This window comes from Mesoplodon mirus (genome assembly GCF_964341445.2).
Source record: "Mesoplodon mirus genome assembly, chromosome: 1".
Lineage (NCBI taxonomy): Eukaryota > Metazoa > Chordata > Mammalia > Artiodactyla > Ziphiidae > Mesoplodon > Mesoplodon mirus.
Window position 1 is genome coordinate 59,458,822 of NC_138976.1, and position 12,456 is coordinate 59,471,277.

The 12,456-nt window shown below is 38.7% G+C and overlaps 1 protein-coding gene across 3 annotated transcripts in view; it reads right to left on the minus strand.

Moving 5' to 3' along the window:
- The window catches only part of ADAMTSL1 (ADAMTS like 1), a 473,180-nt gene that overhangs the window by 436,046 nt on the left and 24,678 nt on the right, over nt 1-12,456 (minus strand). For all 3 annotated transcript variants that reach the window (XM_082612434.1, XM_082612433.1, XM_082612435.1), the window contains exon 2: nt 678-805. In XM_082612434.1, coding sequence (XP_082468560.1) covers nt 678-805 — 128 coding nt within the window. The remainder of the gene's footprint in view (nt 1-677; nt 806-12,456) is intronic.

Sequence of the window (12,456 nt, forward strand, 5' to 3'; positions counted from 1 at the left end):
GTTGAAGAATCAGTTTTGAATTAATACTATTATTCTAAGTAAAGAGTTTCCATTCTAATACCTCCAGCCTTTTCCTTTCAGCTTAGAACTGTTAGCCACTCTTACTTCCCCTTTCATCATCTCTCCCAGTGTTCATGCCCCAATTTCCATGGCAGTTTCTATTCTTCCCAATCTCATAATATGTAAAACTCATCATTCAGGAAACTGAATGACCTTGGGGAACTTCTGGTCATTATAACATCTAAAGAAACCAAATCAATATATTCTTCATCTGCAAACTACTTGGTAACATTGGAATCCAACATAATATGCTATTAATGTTAACGTTAATATTTTTGTTATTATTGTCACCATAATTAAGATGGTACCAAAAGTATAATATATCATGGAGCTATAGATGCTAGATCCATTTCTAATAATAAATTTTCCTTCCAGTTCTAACATGAAAACAGATAAGAAAATTTGCTTGGTGAATGAAATAAATTCTACATTGCTTATCATATAAGAGTATCTAAATACTTAGTTGGAGATGGTCATATTTAATTCTTTGGACCTTCCTTTCATTCCTTCATCTGGATTTGTGTGCAACAAAATGCTCTGCATTTCTCCAAAAGTATGCCTCCAACCTGCTCCCTCAGGGCCTTGCAAAAGCCCCAGGCTGTGGGTTCAGGACTTACTTGCTGCTGAGGCAGCGCCTCAGCGAGTAGGAGGCCCCTCCACCGCAGGTGCGTGAGCACTCACTCCACGGGCCCCAGGCGTCCCACAGGCCGTCCCGGTCCTCCTCAGAGCGTGCGGTCCTGGAGCTCTGTGAGGAACGAGAGGATGGTCAGTATGAGTCCTCAGTGAACGCGGAAATGTGCGTCCTAAAGTGTGGATGGTCTGTGTGTCTGTATATGATGGCCTTGCTGAGGATGAAGATGGGCTCAGATTCTCAGATTCTTTCCAACTTAATACTGTGCATATGTTTAGGGAGAGGGATATTTGAGTTCAAGGACCCTGGGCTGTGACTGAAAAGAGCAAGGGACTGCATTTATGGGAGTGAACAGAAAAAGGTGGTCAGAAATAAGAATCTGGGTCAGAGGAAGATAGATTGCACTGAAGTCACAGTTTTGCCCAGGGTTCATGAGTCTACTCTTTTGTTGCTTTGTGAAGAGAGAAGCTGCACTCAGAGATGTTTCTGCTCTGAGGAGATTGACATGTGCATACCAGCACTGCTTTCCAAAATTTAACATTTTATACAACTGACTTTTTTTTTAAGTGAAGCAGCATCATTCCTAGTTTTCAGATGTGTTAATGAGAATAATTGCATGAAGTAACTTCAGTAATGCAAGGATTGGCTCCAGACAGACAGATTTGCTTGTTATTGACAGACTTCCTAGTGAAATCTGCATTTACTGTAAGGAAAATTGTTATGTGTAGGTCTCCATGTAGTGCTTCACATTTCTTAGAAGAGTTAAAGAGAAAATTTGTGCCAGTTACATAATAGAATAATAATAATAGTTAATAGAACAGGTTCTGAAGTTAGAAACTTCCTGGGTTTGGACATGGATTCTGTTTTTCAAGTAATTATATGTCCTTGTACAAGTAACTTACCACCTCTTTACACTTCAATTTCCCTTTCTATAAAATGGGGATAATATTATAACCATAACACTACATCCACATGTGTGCATGCACACCCTCCCCCCCCACACACACACACTGTAGAAAGACTAGTTATACAAACTAAACTTAGGACTAGTTTCAGAGTAAATCACAAATAAATATTACCTATAATTATTATGTTATTATAAATTGAGAAAGTGTCACATATGTACGTTCACAGTTGTATTAGTCTGCTCATGTTGCTGTAACAAAATACCAGCCTGGGTGTTTTAAACAATAAAAATTTATTTTTCCACAGCTTTGGAGTCAAAGTCCGAGACCAGGATGCCAGCATGGTTGGCTCCCAGTGAAGACTTTCCCTTTGGGTTGCAGATGGCTTCTTTGTCACTATGTGGTAACATGACCTCTACTTTATGTGAGTAAGAGAGGGAGAGCAAGCTCACTGGTGTCTCTTGTTAGAAGGGCACTAATCTCGTCATAAGGGCCCCACCCTCACCGCCTCATCTAACCCCAATTATCTCCTAAAGGCTCCATCTTCAAATAACATCACATTGGGCAGGAGGGCTTCAACATATGAATTTGGGGGGGATACAACTCAGTCTATGGCAAGAGTTCTACAAATAGCTAGTGTAAACTGTGGCCAAGTTACTTTACTGAATAAACCAAGGGATACCCATATAGTAAAGGTGGTATTGCTTCATGTCAATGACATACACATGACAAATGTTAAAATTTCAAAACTATTTATATTTGGAAAAAGCAAACTGTAAAGAAAATGTGCATGATAGGCAATATGATGGTTCATCTTCAGTTTTTTCTCTAAGGAGAGAGCATAGGCAGTGTATAATACTGGAAGAGCACGGAATACAGAGGCGACATGAGGCTAACCTCTTATAAAGCATTGTGAGAACTTGAGATGATGCAAGTAAAATGACCAGCATATAGTAGGCTCTATAAATGGTAGCTCTTAAAGACTTTCTCACGCCCTATCTAGTTATACTCAAGGCTATATCATCCAATTAGGAGGAGCCGCCCTATCTAGTTATACTCAAGGCTATATCATCCAATTAGGAGGAGCTCCTGAAAAAGAAAAGCACATTGTTTCACCCCTAGAAAACTATTCATTTTGCAGTAATGGGATTCTTTATAAATATGTTGCTATGGGGCTCATTTGTCAAATTGATTACTCCTTGGAACTTTTACTGCCTGTATAAATGGAGCCACAAACCTGGCCTTAGAGTATTATATCAAGGATTGTCTAGCTGGTGTATGCTATATTTAGAGTCCTAAATAATTTGAAATGAGCAGTAGGATACATAGTGGTTAGAAGTAGAGATTACAGACGTACTCAGCCTGGAGTGGAATATTGGCTCCAGAGCCTCCCAGCTGTGATGTTCTTGTGCTTCACTTTTCTTATCATAGAATGGAGATAATAAAACTATCTACATCACTGAGACATTGTGAGGATTAAAATAGTTAATATATAAAAAGCACATAAGACAGAAATAATCCAAGTGTCCATGGGGGAATGAATGGATAAACAAAATACATACAATGTATTTTGTATAGTCATACAATGGAATAGTCATACAATATAGTCATATAATGGAATATTATTCAGCCTTAAAAAGAAAAGAAATTCTGACACATGCTACAACACGGATAAACCAAGGACATTATGCTAAGTGAAGTAAGCTAGATACAAAAGGATGAATGTTATATGATTTCACTTACAGGAGGTACCTAGAGTAGTCAAATTCATAAAGACAGAAAGTCGAATGGTGGTTGCTAGGGGTTGGGGGGGGATGGGGAGTTATTGTTTAATGGATACAGAATTTCAATTTGGTAAGAAGAAAATAATTCTGGAGATCGATGGTGGTGATGGCCGCATAACAATGTGAATGTATTTACTGCCACTGAACTGTACACTTAAAAATGAGTAAGAGTGTATATTTTATGTTATATATACCATGCCACAATAAAAACAAATACATATGCACATTTTAAAAAGCTCATAGGGCCTAAATAATAAATACTATGTAAGCATTTCATGCTATTATTAACATTATTATTTAATATTACTTATTAACATCATGGGTAGTGGTGTTTTTTTTTTTTTTTCTGCTGAGCTTAGTTGAAACACTGCCCTATGTAAGGTTCATCTTTCTTAAAACCCTGACTTTCCCACAGCAGAACCTTCCAGTCTCCTGCCACATGACCCTGACCTGACGATATGACCTGCCAGGAGCTTGAGGTTCCTATAAAATGCAGCATTGAATAGGAAACAGAAATACATTGGTTACCCCCAAACCTGTCCTTTCTAAAGGAAGTATTTACTGAGCTCCAAAGCCTGGTTTTTAGGGTTAATAAAACCAACCTCTAATCACAGCAATACGGGGTATTCTGTTTCCAAGCTTAATACGCTAGTGAGGGAGAAAAGACCCTTTGCCATTTATATATATATACTGAGTCTCTTGCTCAGCCAGTAAATTCATTCCTCAGATTTTAAAAAAGTTTATTGTGCACCTCCTGGCTCCCGTTTTGTTTGCTCTGTGTGACTGGAAGATGGTTCTGTTGAGAGAGTATTTGCCTGATGCAGTAATTATTTCCGTGACACTCATGCATTGTACAATGCAATTTCCCTTATTTTATTAAAATTCAATCTGACTGAGATGAAAACCAGCATCACAAACGCTAGCCTGCATGAAGTAATTAAACTAAGCAAGATGAGTGATTACAAATTATGATACTATCCAATTACTACAACTGAAAAAAATAATTCCACATGCGGCATTCACATGTGAACTCTACTTCCATGTGAGGTAAGAACACCAGAATGACAAATCCTGCAGCAGTTTCTCTCTGGCAGCTCTCTGGATAAGATATTTAGGAAATAATGTATGGCTGAGATTTGGTTTTTCTAGAGAAGCAAATTGTTTCAAACTCTGTGCTAAAGTTGCTTGATATTTCTCACGTGCCATGTCTGGAGAGGCACTAAAATGGCTCTAAGGTGAGGGTTCACTGACTAAACATCTTACCTCATCACCAGTTACAAGTTTCCACACAACTAGACATATTAGGCACCCACATTTCTCTGAAGGACATTGCACACTAGCCCAGAAGAAAGTCATGGACCTATTCTTTAAACTGGAACAAACTCCAACTTTTCTTTTAACCAGCAGAATAAACATAATTCATTTCAACTGAATTCATGTTTAATGTTAGAGAAAGTAATTTTCCTCCTCTTTAACTGTGCCAGATTTTTATATCTATAACCTGAAATGACATTTCAGCAAAGCCTTGCAGGTCATTTAAGATGTAGAAGCATTTGCTTATTACAGTTGTTAAGAGGGCCTTCATTATAAATAACTTTCGTGCTTAGTCCAGGTGGGACTCATGTTTATTACTCTCTTATTGTGGAATGTGCATTCCACTTCACTTCACAGTTGCATTTTTCAAAAAGTGTAAACTTTAAATTGCATCTAGGAAGAAAAACGGAAGCAGAAGAAAACAGAAATAGATAATGAGTTGCCTAGAGGCAATGCTGACTGCTTCTGAAACCAAAATTCTAAGCTTTCCCATTACATCCCAACCAATGTTTCTTGATTTGATTTCCATCACATAAACCTAATATTTTAATGTCAATATCTCAGAAACAAGGTCATGAATGTTATAAAAACACAGTGATCAAGAGATTATTCCTGACCACTGCCAGAAATTTCAGCAACAGTGTCAGGTGAGACGATGGTCTTTAGCTACTAATTGACAGAGAACTAAAGTGCAACCATTAAATTCTGTATGTAAGCCAAGGTTCCACCAACAGGAGATTTATCAGAAAAGGTCAAAACTGCATCTGATATTAAACTTGAGGGGAAAGCCCATTATAAATTTCCTTCTTAGTATAGCACTTATTTTTTTCTATAGTCACTGGCTGGGTTAGAATGGATAACTGATACCTCCTTTTAGTTGACATTTCAGAAATCTAGTGAACACTGAGAGGAGAAAGGCCTGAGTCTTGGTTCTATAATCCTATGAAAATCAAATACTTCCCTTGAGTTATTCAATTTAGAAAAAGTCTAGCTATTTCTAGATCTTTGGTGCCACATGATGACCTTTGAATATAGCACTGATGATGACTCCTAAATCAACTACAGTTGACCCTTTAACACTTGGGGGTGAAGGGTGCTGACCTGCACTCAATTGAAAATCTAGGGTAACTTATGGCCATCCCTCTCTACCCGCAGTTCCTCCATATCCACAGGCCACGTAGAGCTACAGTCTTTACTATTGAAAAAATCTGATATAAGTGGAGGCACTTCAAACCTGAGTTGTTTATGGGTCAACTGTAGTTTCTTGTTAGAAAATTCAGCCATCAACTTCTCAGTTTCCATCCACCCTTGCTCCTGGTCAGTCAAGTGACTCTAAGCCTCAGTCCATGCCAACTGCATGGAATATAGACTGTGGCCGAATCACTGTATACCTCCTAGGAATAGTCGAAGAAGATTAGAAGAGCTTCTCTAAATCCATCAACCTCAGAATGGTGTCATTTTCTCGCCATTACTGCTTATCTAAACGTGGTTTTCATCTGATCATTTTGTGGTTAATTTCAGAGGCAATTGCAGCAACCAAGTCTCAGGTGAACAGCTTTAAGCCTGACAGCTACAAGTAGTTAACACAGAGTAATCACTTGAAGCAATAATTTCCCTGCACCTCACAGCCCAATAGACATTTAACCTCAGAATGACCTCCTATGTACCTCCTTAGCCAGAACCCTTTTCCACTGGAACCTGAACAGGTTATCAAAGACTTAGGAAAGATGTTGTAGGACGAAGCACAAATTAGCAATAAGAAGACAGAGTTATATCTACTCGGAGATACATACACAGAGTATTTGGAAAATAGTTTTTCCAAATGTTGTAACAAGAGGTCAAGTTATACAGAACAAAATGAAAACAAAAGTAGGTTTTGAGAAAATGGATGATAGGTTTTTGTAGGATTGAAGTCATAGCAAATGAAGTTATCTTATAAGCAAAGTGTTTTTCAGACATCAACAGATCCTCAAAAGTAGCAAAATGGGTAATGGTATGAATGGAAGAGCGGTTCTTACTCTTTCAAAATCAGCAAGGAGTTTTTCCTCTTCTCCCAGACAGACAGCATTTAGCTTAAGCCATCTGGACCTGTGTACGTTACTGTACTAAATGGATGTCACACACCTCGAAATTAAAAAGGGGGGGAGCAACTCCTCCAGTGATGAGAGAACCATTTTTCCTGTGGTGTGCCCATGCAATGTGGAGAAATCTATACACAGGAACATCCCATCTGTGTACCAAGCTTTGGAAACGAATCTGCAGACTTCATTTTTAGCTTCCCTACATCAGGTCCCTATAAATCTTACCTAATCCTTGGCTTCTTTAAGAACTTGGAATACGGGTTCTGCCGCCAACTGTACATAGTAGGAGTTGTGATGTTCTGCTCCTGAGAGCTTACAGACGTTAAGCAGTAACTGGGCTCTTGTAAAAGTCCATTAGCTTTTTGATGTACTTTCTTAAAGAGCAGGGTGTGTGGATGGATACTGAGGCATGCGCCTTCCCAGATATTTGCTGCTGGCTTTGCCGAGGAAATTTGGATCATCTGGTTCTTATCACAGCTGCACTGCTGGGGGATATGATGAGCTGCCAGTGACACAGTACACAGTCTTTCAGAGGCCACTACGTGAAGCCTGTCCCTTGCTACTGAGGAGAAAAGTCAGTTCTGTAACAGGGTGGAAAAGCTATCTAGGCCACAGCAGGACTTTTGGGTACCTCTTCTCCTTTTCTTTTTGCTGTGTCCATGAATGCACACACAGGTGTCCCTTTCACATTGCTGTTAGGGCAGCTAGCTGCACCTAAACCTAGGAGGTGGGTGGTGAGGGGAAAATGCTGGGATTTATTAAGTACCTATGTGCCAGGAAGTATGCTAGAATTTACATGGATGATCGTATTTAATCCTCAAGATGAGCCATGTCAGGTAGGAGAAGTTTTTCCTATTTTACCAATAAGAAGATTGAGGCTCAGAGAGGTTGAACACTTTGCATCAAGGTACAGGAGAAAGAGCACAGGCTTGGGGGTGGGACAGACCTTTCTAGTCATATGTTAGTAAACTTGATGAGAGCCCTTTGTCGGATCTCTTTGAGCCTAGGTTTCACCATCTGTGAAATGGGGATATTAATGCTTCTCTTCCTAGGGTGATGGTGAAGATTAACTCGGAAATCATATGTAAGGTGCCTAGTGTAGTTTCTAGCATGTTGGTGTTAATGATTTCATCTCTCCACTCAGGTCACGAACATCTGTCCCCATGCCCCACTCCCCTCTCCCCTTGCCAAGTCACACAGCTAGTACCTGGTGGGACCACGTTGGGTTTTTTTTTTTTTAACATCTTTATTGGAGTATAATTGCTTTACAGTGTTGTGTTAGTTTCTGCTTCTAACAAGATGAATCAGCTATATGCATACGTATATCCCCATATCCCCTCCCTCTTGCATCTCCCTCACACCCTCCTTATCTCACCCCTCTAGGTGGTCGCAAAACACCGAGCTGATCTCCCTATGCCATGCAGCTGCTTCCCACTAGCTATCTATTTGACATTTGGTAGTGTATATATGTCGATGATACTCTCTCACTTCTTCCCAGCTTACACTTCCCCCTCCCCATGTCCTCAAGAACATTCTCAACGTCTGCATCTTTATTCCTGTCCTGCCCCTAGGTTCATCAGAACCAATTTTTGTTTTGAGATTCCATATATATTTGTTAGCATATGGTATGTGTTTTTCTCTTTCTGACTTATTTCACTCTGTATGACAGACTCTAGGTTCATCCACCTCACTACAAATAACTCAACTTTGTTTCTTTTTATGGCTGAGTAATATTCCATTGTATAAATGTGCCACATCTTCTTTAACCATTCATCTGTCAGTGAACACTTAGGTTGCTTCCATGTCCTGGCTACTGTAAATAGGGCTGCAATGAACATTGTGGTACCTGACTCTTTTTGAACTATGGTTTTCTCAGGGTATATGCCCAGTAGTGGGATTGCTGGGTCATATGATAGTTCTATTTTTAGTTTTTTAAGGAACCTCCATACTGTTCTCCATAGTGGCTGTATCAATTTACATTCCCACCAACAGTGCAAGAGGGTTCCCTTTTCTCCACACCCTTTCCAGCATTTATTGTTTGTAGATTTTTTGATGATGGCCATTCTGACTGGTGTGAGGTGATGCCTCATTGTAGTTTTGATTTGCATTTCTCTAATGATTAGTGATGTTGAGCAACCTTTCATGAGTTTGTTGGCAATCTGTATATCTTCTTTGGAGAAATGTCTATTTAGGTTTTCTGCCCATTTTTGGATGGGGTTGTTTATTTTTTTGATATTGAGCTGCATGAGCTGCTTGTAAATTTTGGAGATTAATCCTTTGTCAGTTGCTTCATTTGCAAATACTTTTTCCCATTCTGAAGGTTGTCTTTTTGTCTTGTTTATGGTTTCCTTTGCTGTGCAAAAGCTTCTAAGTTTCACTAGGTCCCATTTATTTTTGTTTTATTTCCAGTTCTCTAGGAGGTGGGTCAAAAAGGATCTTGCTGTGATTTATGTCACAGAGTGTTCTGCCTATGTTTTCCTCTAAGAGTTTTATAGTGTCTGGTCTTACATGTAGGTCTTTAATCCATTTTGAGTTTATTTTTGTGAATGGTGTTAGGGAGTGTTCTAATTTCATTCTTTTACATGTAGCTGTCCAGTTTTCCCAGCAGCACTTATTGAAGAGGCTGTCTTTTCTCCACTGTATATTTTTGCCTCCTTTATCAAGATAAGTTGACAGAGTCAAGATGGTGTATGAGGAGGATGTGGAATTCATGTCTCCCCACAACTAAGGCACCTACCAGGCACAGGTGGGGGACCATGCACACCTAAGGGGATGGGAGGAACCCCCAGAGACTGGTGATGTCTCCTTTTGGCTTGTTCCCCCCCACCCTTTTCTTTCGTTTTTTTTTTTTCTGTTGTGGTTTTATTTTACTTTGTTGCAGTTGTTTCAATTATAGCTTTATTTTTCTAATTTTATTTTATTTTTTATTCTTTGATATTGTACTGCTCCTTTTTTTCTTTCTTTCTTTCTTTTTTTTTTTTTAATAACCATGAAGCTTGTGGGATCTTGGTTCCCAGGCCAGAGGTCAGGCCCCAGCTCCTGTGGTGGGAGCTCCGAGTCCAAACCGCTGGACTAACAGAGAACCTCAGACCCCAGGGAATATCACTTGGAGTGAGGCCTCCCGGAGGGCCTCATCTCAGCACCAAGACCCAGCTCTATCCAACTGCCTGCAAACTCCAGTGCAGGACGTCTCAGGCCAAACAACCAGTAAGACAGGAATACAACACCACCCATCAAAAAGAAAAAAAAAAAAAAAAGAAATGTCAAAAAACTATGTTACAGATGAAGGAGCAAGGTAAAAACCTACAAGACCAAATAAATGAAGATGAAATAGACAAACTACCTGAAAAAGAATTCAGAGTAATTATAGTAAAGATGATCCAAAATCTCAGAAACAGAATGGAGAAAATACAAGAAACATTTAACAAGGATCTAGAAGAACTAAAGAGCAAACAAACAGTGATGAACAACACAATTACTGAAATTAAAAATACTCTAGAAGGAATAAATAACAGAATAACTGAGGTAGAAGAACAGATAAGTGAGCTGGAAGATAAAATGGTGGAAATAACTGCCAGGGAGCAGAATAAAGAAAAAAGAATGAAAAGAATTGAGGACAGACTCAGAGACCTCTGGGACAACATTAAACGCACCAACATTCGAATTACAGAGGTCCCAGAACAAGAAGAGGAAAAGAAAGGGTCTGAGAAAATATTTGAAGAGATTATAGTCAAAAACTTTCCTAACATGGGAAAGGAAATAGTTAATCAAGTCCAGGAAGCACAGAGAGTACCATACAGGATAAACCCAAAGAGAAATACGCCGAGACACATATTCATCAAACTATCAAAAATTAAATACAAAGGAAAAATATTAAAAGCAGCAAGGGAAAAGCAACAAATAACATACAAGGGAATCCCCATAAGGTTAACAGCTGATCTTTCAGCAGAAACTCTGCAAGCCAGAAGGGACTGGCAGGACATATTTAAAGTGATGAAGGAGAAAAACCTACAACCAAGATTACTCTACCCAGCAAGGATCTCATTCAGATTTGAAGGAGAAATTAAAGCCTTTACAGAAAAGCAAAAGTTAAGAGAATTCAGCACCACCAAACCAGCTTTACAACAAATGCTAAAGGAACTTCTCTAGGCAGGAAACACAAGAGAAGGTAAAGACCTACAAAAACAAACCCAAAACAATTAAGAAAATGGTAATAGGAACATATATATCAATAATTACCTTAAATGTAAATGGATTAAATGCTCCAACCAAAAGACATAGACTGGACGAATGGATACAAAAACAAGACTTGTACATATGTTGTCTACAAGAGACCCACTTCAGACCTAGAGACACATCCAGACTGAAAGTGAGGGGATGGAAAAAGATATTCCATGCAAATGAAAATCAAAAGAAAGCTGGAGTAGCAATTCTCATATCAGACAAAATAGACTTTAAAATAAAGACTATTACAAGAGACAAAGAAGGACACTACATAATGACCAAGAAGAAGATATGACAATTGTAAATATTTATGCACCCAACATAGGAGCACCTCAATACATAAGGCAAATCCTAACAGCCATAAAAGGGGAAATCGACAGTAACACAATCCTAGTAGGGGACTTTAACACCCCACTTTGACCAAGGGACCAGGTTTTATACTCATAATCTGACCAACTTTTGTGCTGCCTGGCTTCCAATTTTGACCTCCCTTTCCGTTTAGACAGCATTTTATCCATACACAGTTAGTTTTTTAATAGAATGGCAAGCGCTACTATTGTTGCTTTCCTTGTGAAAAATGATTTCGTCCTCAGCATCCTTTCTCAATCTAGGAATAACAACTTGGAGATGGAATTAAGACAGCTTCATTACTTTTTAGGAAATGAAAGCCGGCCTCTGCTCAGTGTCAAATACTTCAGGAAGATTTTCATTTCAGAATGCGGGTACTTGATTTGTTTGTATTCCATCCAAGGCCCAGGCTGGATTACATCTCATCTCGGAAACTGCTGAGAAACCTCTGGGCATTTTGGAAGGGTCAACCAGAACACAATTTCACAGCCAGCTGAATTCAAATCAATAATTGTTGATATGAGCAGAGATTAGTATTCAGGAAATTTGTGACTGATCATGGAGTATTTTGAGCCAGTTTATCTCAAGGAAAGGCCTAGTAAAATATTCTATCACTGTCAGTTTCTACTACTTTAAAAGCATAAACTTCACAAATAGAAAGACTCTGCTTTGTTGTAACGCTGATAGAATATTAACATAAATACTACTATACATTTCTTTTTCTGAGAGAGATTTCAAACAAGCTTGGATGAAAACCTATATATATATATGTGTATGTGTATGTGTATACGTATACATATATGTATGTAGATTATGTATATATACATATACATATGTGAGTATATATATGTGTGTGTGTGTGTGTGTGTATATATATATATATATATATATATAAATCTTCCAGACACACTCTCTGAGAGAGTCTGGAAGATTTAAAGAGATTTTCTAGTAGAAAGAGCCTGTCAGTCTGGTTTTCTTTTTTCCACTGTAATAATTTTCTTTTTAATAACAACTGTAGCAGCCAAACTCCTAAACCTAGGGGCCGCTCAATTAGGAATAGAAGGCGGAAACTGGTAATTCCATTTCTTTCACAAAAGAAAGTTGGACAA